The sequence below is a fragment of the Carassius carassius genome, chromosome 18, assembly GCF_963082965.1.
Source record: "Carassius carassius chromosome 18, fCarCar2.1, whole genome shotgun sequence".
Classification (NCBI taxonomy): Eukaryota; Metazoa; Chordata; class Actinopteri; order Cypriniformes; family Cyprinidae; genus Carassius; species Carassius carassius.
Genome location: NC_081772.1, coordinates 5,632,429 through 5,655,000, shown reverse-complemented (window position 1 = coordinate 5,655,000; position 22,572 = coordinate 5,632,429). Strand labels below are relative to the sequence as shown.

At 34.4% G+C, this 22,572-nt stretch overlaps 1 protein-coding gene across 1 annotated transcript in view; it reads right to left on the bottom strand.

Moving 5' to 3' along the window:
• The window catches only part of LOC132092197 (solute carrier family 35 member F1-like), an 87,188-nt gene that overhangs the window by 6,489 nt on the left and 58,127 nt on the right, over positions 1–22,572 (bottom strand). Inside the window, exons 3-7 of the mRNA XM_059498329.1 lie at positions 21,584–21,711; positions 16,673–16,832; positions 15,886–16,042; positions 13,528–13,580; positions 8,304–8,458 (exon numbers count right to left, since the gene is read on the bottom strand). Coding sequence (XP_059354312.1) covers positions 8,304–8,458; positions 13,528–13,580; positions 15,886–16,042; positions 16,673–16,832; positions 21,584–21,711 — 653 coding nt within the window. The remainder of the gene's footprint in view (positions 1–8,303; positions 8,459–13,527; positions 13,581–15,885; positions 16,043–16,672; positions 16,833–21,583; positions 21,712–22,572) is intronic.

The window sequence follows — 22,572 nt, the reverse complement described above, 5'->3', positions numbered from 1 at the left end:
TTCAATAATGGTGCAGTGATGTAATTACAACCTGTAAAAAAATATGCCATTCTTGCAATAAATCATACTGTAATATGCAAGGTGTACTGAGTGTCATATTTCAAAATGAAAGTTATGAACCAAAGATGGATTTTACTGTCCCAGAGACAAACAGCCATGTGTTGAAGAAAGGTTTGCAAAGAATAAAACTTGTCTTTGTTATTCAATCAATTTGTTTTCTTTCCATTTACTTCCTTTTGGAACCTCAGCTAATGCACCTCAGTTTTTAAATAAACATTGCCAAAATTATCACTCAGTTTTCACTCAAAAACTGAGGTGCATAAGCTCAGATCAATGAGGCCTGCGACCAGTCAGTTGAAAACAAGTGAAATGAAAGAAAACAAGTTGACTACATGTATGTTACTGGAAAAGCTAGTATTATGAAACCAGCTGCTGTCTGTAAATAACTACTGAAAAACAGTCTAGTTATTAGCGACACTGCATTTTGTTAGTTATTGTACTCCCTAACTCTATATATGAGATTTTTTTTGCTTTCTTATTGTTCTTTAATGTAATTTTTACTTGCTTATCTCAAAACATTTCCAAATTCAGAAAATCAGTGGCTATATGTAAAATTTTTAATATTCTTAATATTTAATATTTTCAGTTTAATGTTTTAAAAAATAATCGACACAATTAGTGCAGTATCCATTTTCTGAAGTAGATTTTTTATATTGCTTGTAAGTTTATTGTTTAAATTTTTTTATTTTTGTAATTTTATCAAATTGAATATTTGTGGCCACACAATCTAAATAATAAAAAGAAATTGCTACACTAAAAAACTATTTCAATACAAAAATAATAAATAACAAAAACATTAATTTAATTCAAATTTCATTAACATTTAATTAAAAAACATATTTTTAAAACATCTTGATTAGAGAAAGGGAAAAAGAAAGAAACACTGGAATATTTCTGAATAAACTTCCTAAACAATACTGGTTTGAAACATTTTGATTAGAGAAAGGGAAAAAGAAAAAATTGCGTATTGTCTGGAGACATGGATAAAGTGGCCATATCTGCTCAATCCATAGTGAAATGATCCATGTTAAGCTATATCAAAATTTTGTATAAAAGGAATAAATTTTATTTATTCTTGCTTATTGTTATTTAATGTAACTTTCACTTGCTTTTCTCAAACCATTTCCAAATTCAGAAAATCAGTGGCTTCTCGACTATAGAAATTAAACTCCAAATGCAACATGAAACTGTACTAAACAAGCAAGCTGTGCAGCGTAGACCATCTTACAAAGAAAAAGAAGTCTTGACCCACTAATTACGCTGGAATGACCTAAAATGACCCATAATAGGCAGAAAACGGACTGCTCTCAGCATGCACGCTTTTGTAGCCACATTCAAATGTCATATTCATTGATTTCAACGAATAAAATTAGCCAGCTATTAACACCTGTCCTCAACAAAGAAGGCATGTTTACAGGAGCATTTAAAATCACACGCTGGCCTTGGTTAATTATCAGCATAAAGGCTGTTAGTGTAGGACTACTGTACATGCTAATGAACAACATTGATTTCAGACTGAATATGGAATGCAGTACCTAAAATATACAAGTCATTCCTATTATGCATTGCCTTCTGAACTTTTTACAGTTTAGAAAATTAATATGCTAGTGTAATTTAAGTATTTCTTTTTAAAAAAATCGAACTTGCAAGCCCACACACAAATACTATTTATAAAATTAACAGAATACATAATAAAATGTAGTTTACAGTACATGAGGATGGCATTTTTATATAGCCTACAGTGTATATAAAATTGCATATAAATACTGCACACACACACACACACACAGAGGAGAACTGGCCCCCCAACTGAGCCTGGTTTCTCCCAAGGTTTTTTTCTCCATTCTGTCACCGATGGAGTTTCGGTTCCTTGCCGCTGTCTCTGGCTTGCTTAGTTGGGGACACTTCATCTACAGCGATATCGTTGACTTGATTGCAAATAAATGCACAGACACTATTTAACTGAACAGAGATGACATAACTGAATCCAATGATGAACTGCCTTTAACTCTCATTTTTGCATTATTGACACTGTTTTCATAATGAATGTTGTTCAGTTGCTTTGACGCAATGTATTTTGTTTAAAGCGCTATATAAATAAAGGTGACATTGACATTGACATTGACACACACACACACACACACACACATATATATAAAATCCTTTTTTCTTTTACCTGAAATGTTTATTTCATATTTCATACTTTTTTTTCTTTTTTTGTTTAAATTTTTGTAGTCTATTTTATATGATCATATTAATTTCTGTTATTTTATTACGTTTGTGACACGCAAACTAATCAATAAAAAGAAATAGCTATACACCAAAAACAATGTCACTTCCTTGAGGAAAAACTTTAAACTTTACATTTATTTTTCATTTAAGCAACATTTATTTGAAACATTTTGATTAGTGAAAGGTAAAACAAAAGAAACACTTTAAAATTTTCTAAGTAAACATCCTTAACAATATCCTTTACAGAAAGGCAAAAAGAAAGAAACAATGGAATATTTTTATATTTTCCCCATTTTGAAGACTAGAGTATATTGCCTGGAGTCATGACAAAAATGGCAATATCTGCTCAATCCAAAGTAGTGCAATGATTTAAAACCCACCTCTATGTTTACTTAAAACAGATATTATTCAAAAAGGAATCAAACTAATATGATTCATCTTTAAAAACTGAGTTAAATTATTTAATCCAATATATTTAGATATAAACAGGGGGACATAAAAATGACCCACAACATACTGCACTGCACTGTAACATTTATATTGTTTGGAAAATATCAATCAAGTCAGGCAGTTAAGATCCTTTCAGTACAAATCTACCACACAGCTGAAAACATTAATATTGGCATAGCTGCTGACTGAAGAGTCTGTGTCTCTCTGTGTGGTTTCCTAATGATTTGTTCTGTAATCACCACGTTTCCAGTAAAATTCTCACTAACAGCCTAAACAATTTCATCTGGATCCAACTGCTGCCAATAAGAAGATACATCCAACCTACTTTTCCTCATGGAAAATGGTCCAAACAAGCCACAATGGGCAATTCAAAGCCTAACTGCAGTGAGAACATGCTTCTGCCACACATCTATGGGCTACCAAGATTTCAGGAAATTGAGCAACCCGTCAAGATCAGAACTCTATTATTACAGCTCATTTTCTGAATAGGCTCAGCTGAACTGAACATTGAAGGCTATGCAAATTTCAAACACACTCTCGTCTACTTCTGTCTGACAAGCGGCAAATCACTGTGAAAAACATGCAAGCACATTCTAAATGGTCTTAGCCAAGAGCGGATATATGCCAGTATCTGTCCGTCGCAGATATGGATTCATATACAGTGGGATCCAGAAGTCCGAGACCACTAGAACAAAATGCTTTTTATTTTGCACATTTAATACATTTTGGATTAAATGTTTCTAATACTGTATATTTTATATACCTATAAAATATAATGATGATACAAATAATTTTATTGTTATTATTATTAATAATAATGCATTTTTATTTTTGCTTAAATGAGACGGCAGCACTCAAGTTGTATGAATAAATCCTGCATGACTTTATTTTAGTATCAGTGAAATACTATTATAGTTTTTATTAATAATGTTTTTATTTTCCATTTTCATTTCATAATTTTGCTGTATTTTGTCATTTTTAATATTTTGGGGGTGGTAATATACCCTAGACATATTTTTTATAATTTTTTATTTCAGTTTTAAATGTAATTATTTCAGTAAATCAAGTTAATCTAAATGAAAATGAGAAATCTTACTTAGCAACTATAAGTACAAAAATAAGTTAAATATTTTCATACAATATATTTTATTTAATGTAATGTTTATTTTATTTAAATAATGCAATTATATATTTTAATGTTTTTAGAATCAGTGAAATACTATTATAGTTTTTATAAATAGTTTAAAAAAATTATTCTATATTTTCCATTTTCATTTTACAATTGTAATAATTTTGTTGTGTTTTTGTTTAGGTTTTTTTTTTTACGTCTACATGGTTTTTATTCATTTTTATTTCGGTTTTGAGTCTTAGTTACTTTAGCAAATCAAGTTAAACTAAATTAAAATTAGAAATCTTCCTTAGCAACTATATGAAATAAAATAAGTAATGTTTTATGTAATTAACTTCTATTTTATTAAAAAAATACATTTTAGATGTTTTTAATGGTTTTAGTTAACTATAATAACCTTTATTTAAGATGATCCAAAGAGTGTGAAAGCAAAAACATCTGAATGTACTGAGCTGTACATTGCATGTCACAAATTAGCTTATTAGTGACCTACAAATAGTGCAGAATCTGAAATATTTCTCATACCTTTTACGTCCTTTCTTATTCATTTAATGACTTAACTGTAGTCTCAGACATTTAGGCTCCTCTATACACTCACAAGGACCTTGAGTTTGAGTTATGAGGATGAGCAGAAACCAGGTTTCAATAGACATAAGTCCAGACACAAAAATAAAGGAGATGAGACTGCAGGTGTACAGTAGACTGCCGACCAGCAATAACAACAATGTGCAGAGAATCTGAGAGACATGTGACCACATTACAAATGGCTCTGGCATTCAGCTCAGGGCTGGGGAGAGATTCATTTGGAGCATGTTTGCCGGCTTTCTTTCACACTGATGTAACCCCTAGCCTTTATGTGTACAGCACAATGACCAGAGAGAAAAGAAAATGTTCTTTATATCATACCAGATATAACCATCACATAGTATAAACATCACATCACATAATAAAAACAGTATTACTTATAATGGCAATGGCTGTCAACGTAATGCATTCATTTAGTTACCATTTGTAACTTGGCAAAACATTTAAAAAAATAATAATAATTACAACAGCCAACTGAAATGCTTATATACTGTAAACAAATACCAGATGGAATATGACAATCAGTCATGCACAAGATCGCTGGACAAGATCCCGGGCCCTATGCATAGGCAGTCCTAATGGGGCCCCCCCTTGAAAATATATATTCCAGACTTTTTTAAGGGCCCTCTCTTCCTTTGGGGCCCTGGTAATCAGTACTGGTTTTACCCCCAGTCCGACGCCCCTGATGACAATTATAACAAGTTTATTAATCTGGCACCCTTAATATTATTTAATATGGGTGCTTTTTCCAGCATATATTGATAAAGCTTTAGATGAATGACAAATTTAATTAATCAGCATATCATCTAATTAATTTGATAAAGAAATGTAATGATTGACAGCTCTGCATAAGGCTAATTATAAAATAGTTAAAGCTCTCAAATCTAACTGAGCTATGTTTATAGCTGTGGTAAAAAGCTTATGTGCACATTTTAAACACTAGGATGGGGAAAAAAGTTTTCTACTAACTACAATAAAAAGTTTTTTCTAATATTTTTTTTTTCTACTAATAAAATTGTATTCAAAGGTTGTCCACTTAGTTACCAAAAAAGTAAAACCAGAAGGGAAAAATAGTGTCATCTTAATAAAAAATAAAAAAACTCAATTATTTCTGTATTTTCCTGTATCTAGTGTATGTAAAATACAAAAATAAGCAAAACAAAACCTGATTCTCATCTTGGTCATCACAATATTAAAAAAATAGAATGTATTTCTGAAATATATTACTATTCTGTATCTATACATATTGCTGAAATTAAGTTCTTCTACACAATCTTCTTATGTTATATTTCTACATTATTTTATCTATATTATATTATATTATATTAATGGCCTATGCTCTCAATGTCAAATGCAGAAATGTTAATCCATGCATTTATGACCTCAAGATTAGATTATTGTAATTCTTTATTGGGTGGTTGTTCTGCACGCTTAGTAAACAAACTACAGCTAGACCTAAATGCAGCAGCTGTTCTTACTAGAACCAGGAAGTATGACCATATTAGCCCGGTCCTGTCAACACTGCACTGGCTCCCTATCAAACATTGTATAGATTTTAAAATATTGCTTATTACTTATAAAGCCCTGAATGGTTTTGCACCTCAGTATTTGAATGAGCTCCTTTTACATTATAATCCTCTACGTCCACTACGTTCTCAAAACTCAGGCAATTTGATAATACCTAGAATATCAAAATCAACTGCGGGCGGCAGATCGTTTTCCTATTTGGTGCCTAAACTCTGGAATAACCTACCTAACATTGTTCGGGAGGCAGACACACTCTTGCCGTTTAAATCTAGATTAAAGACCCATCTCTTTAACCTGGCTTACACATAACGTACTAAGATGCTTTTAATATCCAAATCCGTTAGAGGATTTTTAGGCTGCATTAATTAACTAAACCGGAACCGGAAACACTTCCCATAACACCCTATGTACTTGCGACATCATTAGAAGAATGGCATCTACGCTAATATTTGTCTGTTTCTCTCTTGTTCCGAGGTCACTGTGGCCACCAGATCCAGTCTTTGTCCAGATCAGAGGGTCACTGAAGTCACCCGGATCCAGTACGTATCCAGACCATATGCTGGATCAGCACCTAGAAAGGACCTCTACATCCCTGAAAGACAGCGGAGACCAGGACAACTAGAGCCCAGATACAGATCCCCTGTAAAGACCTTGTCTCAGAGGAGCACCAGGCCAAGACCACAGGAAACAGATGTTTCTTCTGCACAATCTGACTTTGCTGCAGCCTGGAATTGAACTACTGGTTTCGTCTGGTCAGAGGAGAACTGGCCCCCCAACTGAGCCTGGTTTCTCCCAAGGTTTTTTTCTCCATTCTGTCACCGATGGAGTTTCGGTTCCTTGCAGCTGTCGCCTCTGGCTTGCTTAGTTGGGGACACTTCATCTACAGCGATATCGTTGACTTGATTGCAAACAAATGCACAGACACTATTTAACTGAACAGAGATGACATCCAATGATGAACTGCCTTTAACAATCATTTTTGCATTATTGACACTGTTTTCCTAATGAATGTTGTTCAGTTGCTTTGACGCAATGTATTTTGTTTAAAGCGCTATATATAAATAAAGGTGACTTTGACTTTTGACTTGGACTTAATGCATGTGTACATGTCAATCAAACATTAACTGAAATTCATGATTATTAATGCTTTTCAGAAAGAGATAGATGACAGCTGTGCTGAGCCTCTTCACACAAGGACATCCAAAATAATGCCAGAGATGCTTTAGATGTGATTACAGCTTTTGTTATCACTAAAAAACGCCGCTCTGCTCAGACCCAGTCTGATTTTATCGAGCCACTTCTAACTATTCCCAGCAAGCAGAGAACATGCAGTAACCCGGAGCTTTCTGCCGAGGCTGGTTTCATATCCATCACTCTAATTGTATTTCATGAATCCTGAAGCTCAAAAACATGGTCCTAATACATTCACCTTACAAAAAAAAAAGTCAAGCAGTATTATTCGCCAGCAAAACATACTCCGTATTTCCATACTTTACTTTAATAGCATCATAACCATTAAAACTGATCAATGTGATACTCCATATAATAATCAATTCAAAAGAGGCAGAATCTCTTTTGGTCCTCCAGACAGTGTAATCTGTACTAGACAAGGAGAGGGAGTTTAAAACACTATGCTCATTGTACAGTATGACTAATGGCTTTAGTTGTAATGGTGGTGTTTAGAGATGAAGTCTCACATTGGGGCTGACGCCAATGTGCCTCTGAAATTCCCTGATAAACCGTCTAGTGTTTTAGTGAAGAATCATTGCTCGTTCATTTAAAGGCGTTGTATTATTGCATTGTGGATCTACTTCAATTCAATGCTGCTTTTTAAAGGGGTTCGTACTGAAGGATGGAACCCAAAGGAACCCAATGGCAAAATCACAAAGAAGCACTGCTGTGAACAGGGTTTGAAATGAACTTTTTCACTCAACAACAAATTTGGTAACTAACTTTTTAAGATACCAGCCATTCAAAACTTCTACAGTACAAGCTAAAACTAAAATATCAGAAGAAAACCAGATTTTAAGACAAAAATCATTGTTTAAATTTAAAGCATATTTATTATTAAACATGGATTGAAAGTTTTCCGTTTTCGACAGTCTATTTGGTAAGTTGATAGGTGTTCATTTCAAACCCTGTCTGCAACCCAAAACACCATTGCATTATGGACACTTTTATTTTCCTATTCAATATATTGTCATTTTAAACTCAACACACACATATCTGTCTTTGCTCATCCTACCAAAGGAAATTTGGTCATGCAAAACTAAATTGTTTTTGGTGCAAGAAATCTTACGTATATTATAAATATTCTAACCTTGTACTGGAACAGGAACAGGCCGCAGAAGAGGCTGTACAAGTCGGCTGTCAGCAGAGAGAGGTTCACCGCTGTGGCGCTGGTTCTTTTAATTACCACTGGCATGAAACTGTACAAGCCAAACATGCATGCACTGAATCCAATGTACAGCAGCCCTAAGAGGACATAAAGAGTTAAAATCACATCAGTCACTATGAACATAGTGCAATTAAAAAAAAAAGTTCATTGTAAAAAAATATATATATATAAAATAAAAAAAAAGGATTCCTCTTTAGAAAAAAAAATGTTGACCTTAAACAACCCTTAAAATTATAGTTACAATATAAATATTAAAATAAATATAAAAGAATTTAAAAATATATAAAGTATATATTTAACTAAATCTGTATATTTATAGAATAGAAGAATGAAATAGTTTGGAATTTATTGGTAATGTAATGATAACAACTATTAAATATTTAATAGACTCGTGCATGTCTTTTATATCACTCTGAAATCTCTTTCTTCTCACAATTACAACTTAAATCAATATTTCATATGTACTGCACTATCCACATTGCATCTGGGTCTTGATCTGATTTATTTTGCAATAATCACTGTACATTATCTCTTATTTATAATGCTTAACTATTCATGGCTGTGGTCTTAAAATGTATTATAAGACCACAGCCTTAAAAAATAACCATGGTTACAATTTTACATGCTATTACGAGTACCTCTATATAATGCATTATAGGTACAGACTTCATAGAAAACATTATAAACAACTTCTAATATATTACAGTACAGCATTATATTGAGGCTTCATGTTGTAAAGGCTAAAGAGAAGTGTAGCGCAATATTCTTCTGTTAGCAGCATTCAGCTGTTTATGTCATAGAGGACAGAAAGTCAGCAGCTGTGATATTCTGCTCATAATTCATCCAGCACAATCATAATGGAATTGGATGGCACAAAAAATTTAATTATTCACTTGTGTTTTCTCAGGCCATTCATTTCAAAATGCGTTCGTAAAGGACACAACTTTTGTTCCAGCAGATGGAGATGCACCAGAAATGGAGACAGATAATGATAATTTGTTTTGAAATGAAAAAGCAGACAATACTAACAAAATCTGCTTCCCGTCTGGCATCCCACCAAGTCACCAAATTTGCTTTTGTAGATGAATTACAGTTTTGTTTTGTTTTCTATGGGTTTTTTTTTCGGTTTGGGAAATATAAGGGGAAAATTCAGGATAAAAAAAAAAAAAATCATGAATTGTCCCATTACAAATATTAATACTGAATTAATTCTGTAATGTTCAAAACAAGTATATTGTATATTTAGTTAGCCCTTTTATATTATCGGTACCATGGTATTCATTTACATTACATTGTACAACTAAAAACATGATATTACTATGATACCATTAAGTATCACAGCCCATTTTAATAATCTTTTTGTTAGTGACAGTGCAGCTATCAAAGAAAAACTATACAGGATGTCAGGATTATATCCTACTATATGTTTCAGAGCTCACTGCTGTTCACACGCAGTTTGTTCTCAGGCTATGAAGATTCGGAGCTGAGCAGAAGGTTTCATAACTTATTCAGATGCCTTGCTAACACTATTTGGCGATGTAGCACATAAGAGAATTATAAGTTGTCACCTGCTATTCAGGGGAAGTTCAGATCTATGTGTAGGCGAGGATTTAATGTGACTCTGCTAACAAGAAAAAGAAAAAAAGCTTGAAATAAACTCGTAAAAAACAAATATATATAATTAACTGGAGGTGATAACAATATTTTTAGAAAAATTTCAGTGTGGATCTGACAAAAACGATTCATTGCATTATATAACAAAACATGAAATGACACCACTATTTTATTATTTAAAAACTTTTATGTGTAAAAAAAACGTTTTATGCTTGAAAACGCTTTAATTACCTTAAAATAAAAGCCATAGTTCACCCAAAAATGAGATTTTGCTGAAGATTTACTCACCCTTTCTCCAGATTTGGAGAAATTTAGTTTTACATCGTTTGCTTACCAATGGATCCTCTGCAGTGAATGGGTGCCGTCAGAATGAGAGTCTAAACAACTGATAAAAACATCATAATAATCCACAAGTAATCCACACAACTACAGTCCACTGTTGGTAAAACTGTGTGTTTATAATAAATTCATAATCAAGACATTTTTTACTTAATTCATAAGTCCGTAATTCAAAATAACATTCCATAGTCTTCTCACATCAAATCCACCAACATATTAGTTTAAAGCTGTTTTTGCTTGTAATCAGTGTTTTCATATTTCTCTCCTGATTCAGACGAGACAACTGTTTCACTGGATAAAGCAATATTATAGATAGAGGACTGGTATTTTAGTTGGAAACAACAACTGAATTACAAAACATCTTAATAATGGATTTTTTGTCTGTTACAAACATGCATCTTAATTGATGGACTGAAGTCATCAGCTGTTTGGACTCTCATTCTGACGGCACCCATTCACTGCAGAGGATCTATTGTTGAGCAAGTGATGTAATGCAAAAATGTCTCAAAATCTGTTCTGATAAAGAAACAAACTAATCTTTGATAGCCTAAGGGTAAGTAAATTTTTATTAAATTTTCATTTTTGGCTAAACTATTCCTTTAAGCACCAAAATGCATTTGAAGCCACCACAGTATTTAGTATAAAATATAATAAATGCAATGGTACACAAAAATAAATAAATAGATACAATTCTCATAGTTTTTCTAGGAAAGTGGCAACATAATTAATGCATTGTAATCAACATGCCCTCGTTATTTTGTAAGGGCATCACAGTTTGGCGGGAGATGTTCCTTTTTCTGGCATAAAGCGCATTACTTGCAACAGCCCTGACAGTTAATGACGTTGCCCCCTCAAGCGACTCTAGACTTGCTAATGTCTCTGTGACAAGCCAGCATCCTCCTGGGATCCAACCCAAACGTTGCCTTTGGCACAACCTCTCAACACTTCATCAATCCGCACCAGGGGCATCAATCTGGATTAAAATTAAGTGACTTCAAGGGTCATAAAATACACTGCATTTGAGAACACTACTTTTGCCAAGTCTCACCTAAATGGGATTACAAACCGAATAATATTTGTAATTATTTCTAACAAGATGCATTTAACAGTAATCATGGTAAAATTACTGTAACGCACTGCCTGGAGTGGTTTACTGCTTTTTTGTGTTTGTGCATTCGTTTTCTAAGAAGACGTGAGTGGGCATGTGTATTCAAACATAGGGAAGAGATGCCGCAGACTGCATAAGCAATTAATTTTGTTAATTGTCTTTTGTCAACAGTTTAAATATGCCTGTTATCATTTGTGAGGAAGTCAAATTGAAAGTCACATCGTGTGGTTATGTTGCCGCTCCAGCATCTCTCCCTGAGCTCAGCAGCACGTGCACAGCAATATTTAATCAGCCCCATCCGTTCACAGCTGTCTGGTGTTGTTTCTAAGGAGGTTTCAACACCAGACCCCTGTATATATGAGGGCAGTGCTATGAAAGCTGTTTTCAAAACTTGGTTGCACACAAGGTACCTTGAAAGCAGGGGTCTGGAGTGTGGTTTAGGCGCTTTGTGATTTAAATTTGCAATGAAAGCTATATCCAGCCTAATTTGGGGAAACAAAGCGCTATTGATGATGCATATTTTGTTATATCTGTCACAAAACATTCCAAAGATAAACGGAAAATGCTTACTGGTTGACAAACGAAATAGAATTCTTGTTAGAAATATGATCAGAAAAACACATGACTCGATTAATTCTTATTCGAAAATATTTTAACATGTAATTTATTCCTGGGATGCAAAGCTGAATATTTAGCATCATTACTCAAGTCTTCAGTGTCACATGATCCTTCAGAAATCATTCTAATATGCTGATTTGGTGCAATAAAACAAAATAGTAATATTTACATTTACATTTACATTTATTCATTTAGCAGACGCTTTTATCCAAAGCGACTTACAGATGAGGACAGTGGAAGCAATCAAAAACAACAAAAAGAGAAATGATATATAAGTGCTATAACAAGTCTTAGTTAGGTTAACACAGTACACGTAGCATGGGCTTTTAAATAATATAATAAATAAAAATAAAACCGATAGAAAAAAAAAAAAAATAGAGCAAGTGTTAGAGGTTTTTACACACACACACACACACACACACACACACACACACACACACAAACACATACACACAGTTGCATAATAAATGAAAAGAAAATAGACTACAAAAAGATTAGAAAGGTAGTTAGATTTATTTTTTAAGAATAGAATTAGAATAGTGAGTGTTAAAGTTAGAGGGTCAAATAAAGATGGAAGAGATGGGTTTTAAGCCGATTCTTGAAGATGGCTAAGAACTCAGCTGCTCGGATTAAGTTGGGGAGGTCATTATTTAGTGTAGTATAAATAAATAAAAGCGTAAACTCATACAGAAGTACTTTTTTGAAAAGTGACTAAGAAAAATCCTTATGAAAAGACGTGATAAAAAATAAAATTCTTAATGTCATGCAATTAATTAGATATGTTAGATTAGAATGTTTCTTAAGCGAAGAAACCGATCTGCTCGTGCACGAAGCATCTCTGGGACAAGCAGGAATCCACCAAAGCTCTGCACGATGAGTCAGTTAATATATATGTGTGTGTATTGGCACGATTGTTCAATTAATTAGCCAATTTCATTCATCATTATAAGTAGTAATAGGCTGAATTGCAAATAGGTAGCCTAATTCTAATACACACAATGACTATCCATCATAACATTTTTATATTTATGAAGCCTACACAATAATATTCTTTTACACTGTAATCCTTTTGTTTTTAATATTTGGTATGTTTGTGTGATGCGCATCCTTGTGTGTACTAAGCAAAGTCAGCGCGCACTGTGGATCCGCCCAGAGGCGCATTTTCTACCAACGCGTTCTTTAAATAACAAAAGCATGTTGCGCCATTGACTTTAGACTTTAGACCAGGTTTGAGCTGGTCTATGGCGCAGTCTATTTTCAGCTCCTTAAAATAGCAATGGGCCAGAACACACCTCTTTTTTAGACCATGGGCGCAAAAATGGGCGCAAATGCATTTGCTAACTAAACGACGTGGTGCTAGACGGGAAAATGCGAACGGCGCCAGACTGAAACTAGCAAACACACTTACACTGCGCCAGGTGTATGATAGGGCCCCAAGTGTTAAAACAGTCAAAATCACCAGCTTACCAATCTGCCAGTCCCACTGCACCTTCAGAAGTTCCTTGTGCTCCATAATGGCCCTGAAAAACAGAAACACAGCACAACTCCCATCAGCCACAGGTGAGCACAGCTGAGCTAGGGAAAAACTAGAACGTCAATAAAAAATAAATAGCGACAGCGCCGAAGTCTCAACAGCATGCTTCATTTTGACAGGTGGGCGATTTCGGCAACAATGGGCAGTGTGATAAATTCAGCCAGCCTGAGCAAAGACCAGTCAATCTCCCCTGAAGCCCTCCTGAACAGTCCGAGGGATTCTTGTGACACACGGCCGGTTCTGTATGAGTTTTTCTGACTTACTAACAATGACAGGTCACCCCCCCCCCCCCAAAAAAAAACAATCCTCTGGCCCTGTGTGACACCTCTGTAGAGCCATAACAAGACTGCGCTGATGTTCTGTTGCCAAGGCTACAAGTCTCATCGTCCGACAGCGTCTAGAGGCATCAGCGGGAGACCGTTCCTGAAGCCCTGAAGCCTGCAGATGAAACTATTTGATGCAGGCAGAGAGAGAATATTCTATATCCAGTGAGGTTGTCACTCTGCTTCCTCCAGATCCTTTTATGAAGCAGTCAGACTTTAAGTGGAAGCAGGGTTTGACTGTCGTCCATAATTCCAGCCTGCTGTCAGATATGAATGCCTTTCAGCATAATTACACCCAACTGGCATGGATAAACAGTGTCGTTGGCGTTTATGAAAAATACGCCACAAATATAGATATTAAAGCGCATTGAAGCTCCGGCACCAGGGGAATAAAGGTGTTAGATGAGAATGCGACTCCAGCTGGAGCTGCTGAATGTTTGCTGCAGGACGCAGGCGGTCCAAATGGGCCTCGTTTGCAGATGGATAAAAAGACAGGAGACGAGAACATTCCAGTTGGCTCACGCTTGGAAGTAGCTCGGATATGTGGTGCCGGAGATCCAAATTGCTCTGGTGGAAATGATAATTAAACTTGCAGGCTGTGTAAACGTCAAACTGTGAGGAGGATCTGAGGATGACTGCAATCCAATTAAAAAAATCATTACGTTCCTATGAAAAACATGTGAAGGTGATCTGCTGTTAGAACATTAAATAATCATGGTTAAACAGTTGACAGTGAATTCTAAAGAAACTTGGGAGAAAAGTGTCTTCTTTTAGAGTTCAGTGGTGATAGACTATAGCTAGCATTACATGACAGCAATTTTCATTTAAATATAAAAATAGGAGAAATGAGAAAGAAAAAATTAAATATCTAATACTAGCTGGTGTATATATATATATATATATATATATATATATATATATATATATATATATATATATATATATATATATATCCAATATACACTGACAACAAATTAAAATCTGTATGGTCTCGATGTAGAATACTGTGCAAATGTTTGAGGTCAGTAAGGTTTTTTTTTTATGTTTTTGAGTTTCTTATGCTCACCAAGGCTGCATTTATTTAGGAATTATTATTATTATTATTTTTAACTCTTCTAAATGTCTTTACTGTCACGTTTAATCCATTTAAAGCATCCTCGATGATTAAAACTAAAAAAACAAATAAAAATAAACTTTTGAACGGTGGTATATATTGTGCATTCCTAATTGACAGTCATTCAAAAGTAGCCAATGCCAATATCATAGACAATGTCATTTTATATAGCAATTTCGATTTCAATTTAAGTGTAACTGTGAATTTAGCCCTGCTGTTTAGCCCCGCCCACCAATTCACATATGCAGAGTAAATAATGAGAGAGACAAATGCAGGTCTACACAGAAACAATAAAGATGGCTCAGAAGACAACAAGATGCTGTACAGTGCCAAGCTGTACCAAAACAGTCTTTGCATTGAACTTCCTTCTGATGCCAACATTAGGAAAGAGTGGATTAACTTTATTATTAATGTAATTCCAGACTGCGTCAGTATGAACTTGGTCCTCTGTTCACTTCAAAAAACATAATTTAGAAGTAATAGACCATTTTCTGTCCTGCTTTGACCCCCTCATCAGAACGCTCTGTTTGAATAGCTGTGGTGAATTTTAGACTCAGAAGTAAACGCCCACTACTGTGATTGGCTAACAGTGTATGTTTGTCAGCCTACATCCTTAGAGTTAGGTTAAAAACGCATAAATAATCAGTACATATCAAAAAGATCAGTATAACAGACCAAGTAATAGTTACTCACACTTGTATGTCGCAACATTTCTGTCGGATCTGATATAGACGGTACAAAAAAAAAAATTTATAATAATAATATTGATCATTTTATAAGTGGACCACAGAGAACAGTAGATAATAACAAAGGCAGTTCATGATCCCTTTAAAAGTTCATAGTAAGAGACTCACAGTTGGATACCACTGAAGAAGGAGCCAAAGAGACCCATCATTCCCAGGAATTCGACCCGGCTCAGGTTTTTTACGATGAACTCCTCACATACGTTGGAGATGCCGTAGAGCGTCGCACCCGCAAGAACCAATAAATCCCCTAAGAGTTTATGGTCCCCTGTATAGATCAGACATTAGTGTTATATTAGGTCATACACTTTTCAGAAATATATATAAAAAATGTAACTCAAATTCAAACTCAAAACTTAAAAAACTCAAAAACAATGACAATGAAAATATTCTTTTATATTCTTTTATAAAATATTGGTTTAAAATCAAAGCAATACATACGTAAGAAATCTCAGTTCTCAGGAAACACAACACATACTAATAAAACATATACTTGAATGCACTGCAAGTCACTCTGGATAAAAGCATCTGCCAAATTCATAAATGTAAATGTAACATTCACTCAGTGGTAGGTAAATTATTCAGAGACAACTCAAACAACAGTAGAATTGCTGCAAATTAGTGTGATTTTCATTAGACTGCCCTGTGGGGAAAGCTGTGTGTGAAATTGTAAGCACAAGCCCCTACTGTCCATTCATATTTAATAAAGTACTCTGAAACTGAATCAGTCCGCATGAGCCAGGATTCTCAGGAGGATTGGGCAGTGCTTTACTCTGATGTAATGTCTGGACTCTGGCTGCATGTGAAACAAAGCACCACCCAGGGGAAACGAGAGAGGGTTATTGTGTGGGACAATATTCAGAGTGTACCGCGGCATTGTGAAGGGACAGGGACTTACCGAGGCCTTGCTGTCGGCCCACCATGACGTCTGCGCCCACCATGCAGCCCATGCCCAGGAGACACACGCCCACACCCACAAAGTGCAGCACTTTATACCTGACTAACAAGAAGAACCACGACAGCAGCAACACCACAGGGATCACGAAGCAGTCCAGCAGCTGTGGAATACATTGAAAAACTGTATTCAATAAAAAAACGAAATATGTTTTGACATCCCATATTCATACAAAATAACTCACAAAAAGCATTTTTAAATTCAAACTCAATTTTAGAAGATAAGACGACAGACAGACAGAATGATAGTTGATCGATAAATAGAACGAGAGAACAATAGAATGATAGAATGATCGATAGAACGATAGATAGAATGACAGATAGAACGATAGTTGACTGATAGATAGAATGACAAAACAACAGAACGATAGATAGAACCATAGAACGATAGATAGTATTACAGATACATAGACAGACAGACAGAATGGTAGTTGACTGATAGATTGATAGAATGACAGATAGAACGACAGACAGATAGATAGATAGAACGACAGAAAGATAGGTGATAAATGGATAGATTGACAGACGGATTGATAGAACGATAAATAGATAGACAGAATGATAGTTAACTGATAGATGGAACAACAGACAGACAGACAGACAGATAGATAGATAGATAGATAGATAGATAGATAGAGATAGATAGATAGATAGATAGATAGATAGATAGATAGATAGATAGATAGATAGATAGATAGATAGATAGATAGATAGATAGATAGATAGGTAGAAAAGAATGACATAAAGAACAATAGGTGATTGATAGATTGACAGAATGACAGATGGTTGGACAGATGGATAAATAGATGGACACTTTTTACAGTGCAGAATTTAAATTCAACTCAGGAACTTAAAGGGAACCCTTTATTTAATTTATTGTTATTTGTGAGTGCTGGTTGATAACCTTCAGTAGATTATACAGAACTCCTTGGACGGAAGTGTGGAATCTCTGAGCTCATTTAAATAGCTCTCTGCTGTGAGCTGCAGTGCTCACTGGGCTTATTTGAGTTAACTGGTCCCATTTTCAGAGTCCAATTTTCAGCTCTAACCTGTTCATATTCCTCTAGTGTGGTATTGAAAAGTTTAGAGAAAATACATTTCATAAGGCCTCAATGACTGAAGGACACACAAAAGATATAATGATCATAAATCACAAGTATAAATTGTATACAACGCCTCCATTTACGGTATGCACCATAATCAGAGACATTTGTTAAAACAAAATTTTGGGCTTTAAAATGAAAAAAAGAGGAAAGGAGAACATATAAGCAGAAATAGACAAGACATTTGCATTCTAGACCTCAGCCAACACCATGACCATCTATAACAATTGTAATCATCTACCTTTAATGGGCAAATGTTTAAAAGTTAATTTATTTTAATATTGTAAATTAATATAGTAAATTTATTTAATATAGTAAATTAATATTGATGAGCCACTGTGTAACTTCATTACTTCATTCTGTCTATGGTAAAATACACTTATTGTGAACCACAGGGGAAACAGCACGCAAAAGTTTGGGAGGTAGGAAGCATCTCTTTCACAGTGAAGAGATAAACATGATGCGCTCCTGTGTGGGATGAGCAGCAATCCAACTGACCTCAGCAAACAAGCTATCGAGTTAGACTAGAAACGTGAGAATGTTTCCTGGTGGCTGTTTCATAAAACAAGTTTACCAAATAAGCCAGGCTTATATTAGTTAGTCTGACTTATTTTCACTTGATTTGGTTTCATAAAGCAAATTTACCACAGCTCAAGCTCAGTCACTTTGGATTGTTGGGAAACTAACCTGGACTGGAGCAGGCTAACTGTCAGGCTAAGCTGAGCTCCTCTAACACTGACCAATAGGAACGCATTGATAATACAACCGACTCTCACATGCAATTATTTGACTTTATTATTAGTCCAAAAATAGACATAAATAAAATAATACATTTTCTCTCAATTCTGAGTTTATATCCTGCAAACTGCAAACAAATAAGTTCATGTCTGCAGGGACATCATGCACCTATTATTTTGAGGCAGTTTTGGCTCACTGGATGCCCTAAGCAAGACAAAACATGACCCAAACAATATGGTAATTCAATGTATAGTACATGTGTAAAACATGTTGAAATAATAGTAATGTTGCCTGCAAGTGGACAAGTTTCAGATTCTGAGCTATTATACAGTATTATTGTGTTTAATTAACTGAGCTAAGCTGCAACTTAACTTGACAGCCAGTGATCATGCAGTTTCAATGTATAGATTAGAGCAGCTTTGATATTTCTATAAAAATTCTGTCACAAAAAGAAATCATATTTTAAATTCATCATAAATCATAAAATCGTAAATCATCACAATGATTACGCTGTTTATTTGCATGCATTGTCTGCTTTTGTTTCCCCCCAATTCACTAAAGAAAAAAGTTAATTGCAATTCTTGTGTCTGATTAAACTTGATTGAGTGTGGATTGTGAATAAGATGCACATTTGTGCACTTAAAAAACCACATACGAAAGCTTAGCAATCCTTTAGTGAATTTGCTTCTATACAGTATATTACAGAAGGACATAATGATAAATCCCATTTTATTTACATGCACTGACTGCTTCTTGTTTGTAAATATGAGTAAATTAGCCTACCACAAAAAAAATGTAAACAAGTATGCAAAGTACTTGACTGAAACTTGAACTTGATTAAACTTGGTTTGTGAATAAGACTGGAAATATCATGTGCAAAAGCATCATAAGCATAATGAAAAAAAGTACCTTTATCTATATTTTGAAAAACTCTAAAAACAGTACGTACCAATATATATACATTACTGTTGTTCTAGCTGAAATGAACACTGCTGGTAGTAAAATACCAACAACTTTTGGGCAGAATATAGACTAAAAAAAATTTCTTTTTTTTGCAGTTTTTTGCAAAATACTATGTTATGACCTCAAAACAGTTTTACCATAGTGCATCATTTGTAAACTAATAGATTTTGAGCTTTGCATCACATAACCAGCTTCATATGTATAGCTTTTCTGATGTAGTAAATTTGCTCTATAGCTCACCCGATAAATATTGCACTTGCGATACAGAGTCATGTAAATTCCCTCAAAGACTTAAACGTCATGTTTGCTTCTATTAACACTATGGTAACTTTTAATGTAGGAGATATGTTATTTTTAAACACAAAAGAGCATTAACGTTTTACCACTTTGGACAATTTATTTCCAAAATGCTGTGATATGTACAACAACCACCTTAATAAAACATTGCCATATGGATAAAATTGAAAGCACTTTTATTGCCACTCACTGGACATTTCACAAGTGTTTTGAAACATGAAAGAAGTAATGTATTTTTGCAGAAATGTCAAATCTTTGATTTAACAGAGTGACGTATATGATAATACAATTTTTAATTTAGAAAATAATCTGTGGAAGGCTCAATTCAATTCGACTCACCAAATTTAGCCATGTAAATGGGTGATTTCTGACACTTTTAAAGAGATTATTCATCAAAAAATAAAAAGAAATCTGTCAGTAATTACTCACCCTCATGTCGTTCCATACCCGTAAGATCTTCGTTCATCTTTGAAACACAAATTAAGAGCTCTCTGACTCTCCATAGACACCAAGGTACATTAACTACCACAGTCAAAGCACAAAAATGTAGTAAGATCATTGTTAAAATGGTCTATGTAACATCAGTTTTACAAAGCTACGAGAATACTTTTGGTGTGCGAAGAAATTAAAAAATAAAGACTTGTTGTGCTGTGTCTTGTTTATGAGCAGAGGAAAGCATGCACATGCATTGTGTAACTCTCGATAATGAAGGTAGATGGTAACTTGGGGGAGAAGAATTGTTAAATAAAGTTGTTATTTTTATTTTTTTTTTTGCGTACAAAAAGTGTTATCATAGCTTCATAAAATTACGGTTGAACCACTGATGTCACATGGACCATTTTGTCGATGTTCTTGGTACCTTTCTGGGCCTTGAACGTGGCCGTTACCTTGCTGTCTATGGAGGGTCAGAAAGCTCTCGGATTTCATATAAAAAATCTTAATTTGTGTTCCCAAGATGAACGAAGGTCTTAAGATTTTGGATTGACATGAGGGTAATTAATGACAGAATTTTCATTTTTGGGTGAACTATTCTATACAAGCAAACTTCACGAAAATGATCAAATATAGTGCAAATAGGGGTTTGTACTTTTTTACAAGTTGCAATCAATACCCACAAAAATCTGAAAGGGCATGATGCCTTTGTGGTGTTTGTTTGAGTGTTTTTTGGGGCAGCATCTGTATCATAATGCTATGGGCTCTTATCACCAAAAACAAATCTATAACACCACCGCCCAGTCTTGTTTTAAGATGTACTCTGTTGTGCACATTATAAAATCCTTACTGATCAGAGCTGATTCTCTCAGTTACGCCTGCAGGTCTGATAAAAGCCTGTCTGAATGTCCCTTTTAATGTCTAATGGTAGGGTAGGCTAGGCTAATACATGACAGGATGCCAGCACATTGTAATTGTAATGTGCTTGTAATGACCATCGGTGATGGCAATAGAAGAGTGACGAAGAGAAAAAAAATCGATCCTATTCTCTGCTGGAATCTCTTATAATCATAGAGACCTCCTCTGGCCACTAATCAAACACCATTAGCAGTGACGTGAATAAGGCCCTTTCAGCACTAACAGCGCTGTAATGAAGATTAAAGGACAAGTGCAATGTGAAGCAAACAGGCAAGATTTAACTGCCAGTCGGACAGACCCAATAAAAGCCTCAAGCCACTGCCTTTTTGCTTCTTAGGTTTCATAATCTGTCTTTTCTTTCCTTTACAAGTCACAAACACAGACTCGTAAACATATTAATATACCTGAACGCTGGTCAGTGTGGTGTACTGGTAGGCTTTGATGACCAGGTAATTAGCCTCTATATCAATCAATCCCAGAATCATGTACTTCCACCATCTTCTTTTCAGTATCGCCAGCAGATTCTCTTCTCCTGTGGGAAAACGAGAAGGTGCATGGTGAATTCACTTATTAAGACAGTCTCCTGTGGTATAATCCATTTTGTACGATCAATACAAACTTATATGTACAAACTGGTTGGGAAAACGATGAATTGTTTGAAGTGCTTTGAAGTCAAGCAGGTTGAAACCAGCTATTAAAATCATCCAAGTTGTGTAATCCAGTTTAAGCAGAACATAATCCTGGATCAACCCTCTTTTGCTGATCATTAAAATACTTGACCTCAGATATTAAGGTTAGATTAGATTACAGCAGATGGTACCATATAATCAATCAAAAATTACTCCAAAATAAATAAGTGATTTGTACATACACTACCATTTTTGGGAAGAAATTCTGTTATTCAGCAATTGATCAAAAAGAATTGACAATAAAGACATTTATAATGTTCAAATATATATTTTTAAATGAAATAATACTCTTTTGAACTTATTCAATAAAGAATCCTGAAAAAAATGTATCAAACTTTGCACAAAAATATTAAGCAGCACAACTGTTTTCAACAATAAGATATGTTTCATGAGCAGCAAATCAGCACATTAAAATGATTTCTGAAGGATCATGTGACACTGAAGACTGGAGTAATGATGCTGAAAATTAACTTTTGCATCCATAGGAATAAGTCCTTTTAAAATATTTTTAAATAGAAAACAGTTATTTTAAATTGTAAACATTTTTCACAATATTTGTATTTTTACAGTATTTTTTATAAAATAATTACAGCCTTGGAGAGCATAAGAGACTTCTGATGTCAGAGTACAACTTAAACTTTCCACAATCCATATTTTGTAAAAGCTTGTTTGTCAGTTTCCAAGAAACTACAGATTAACCAAAA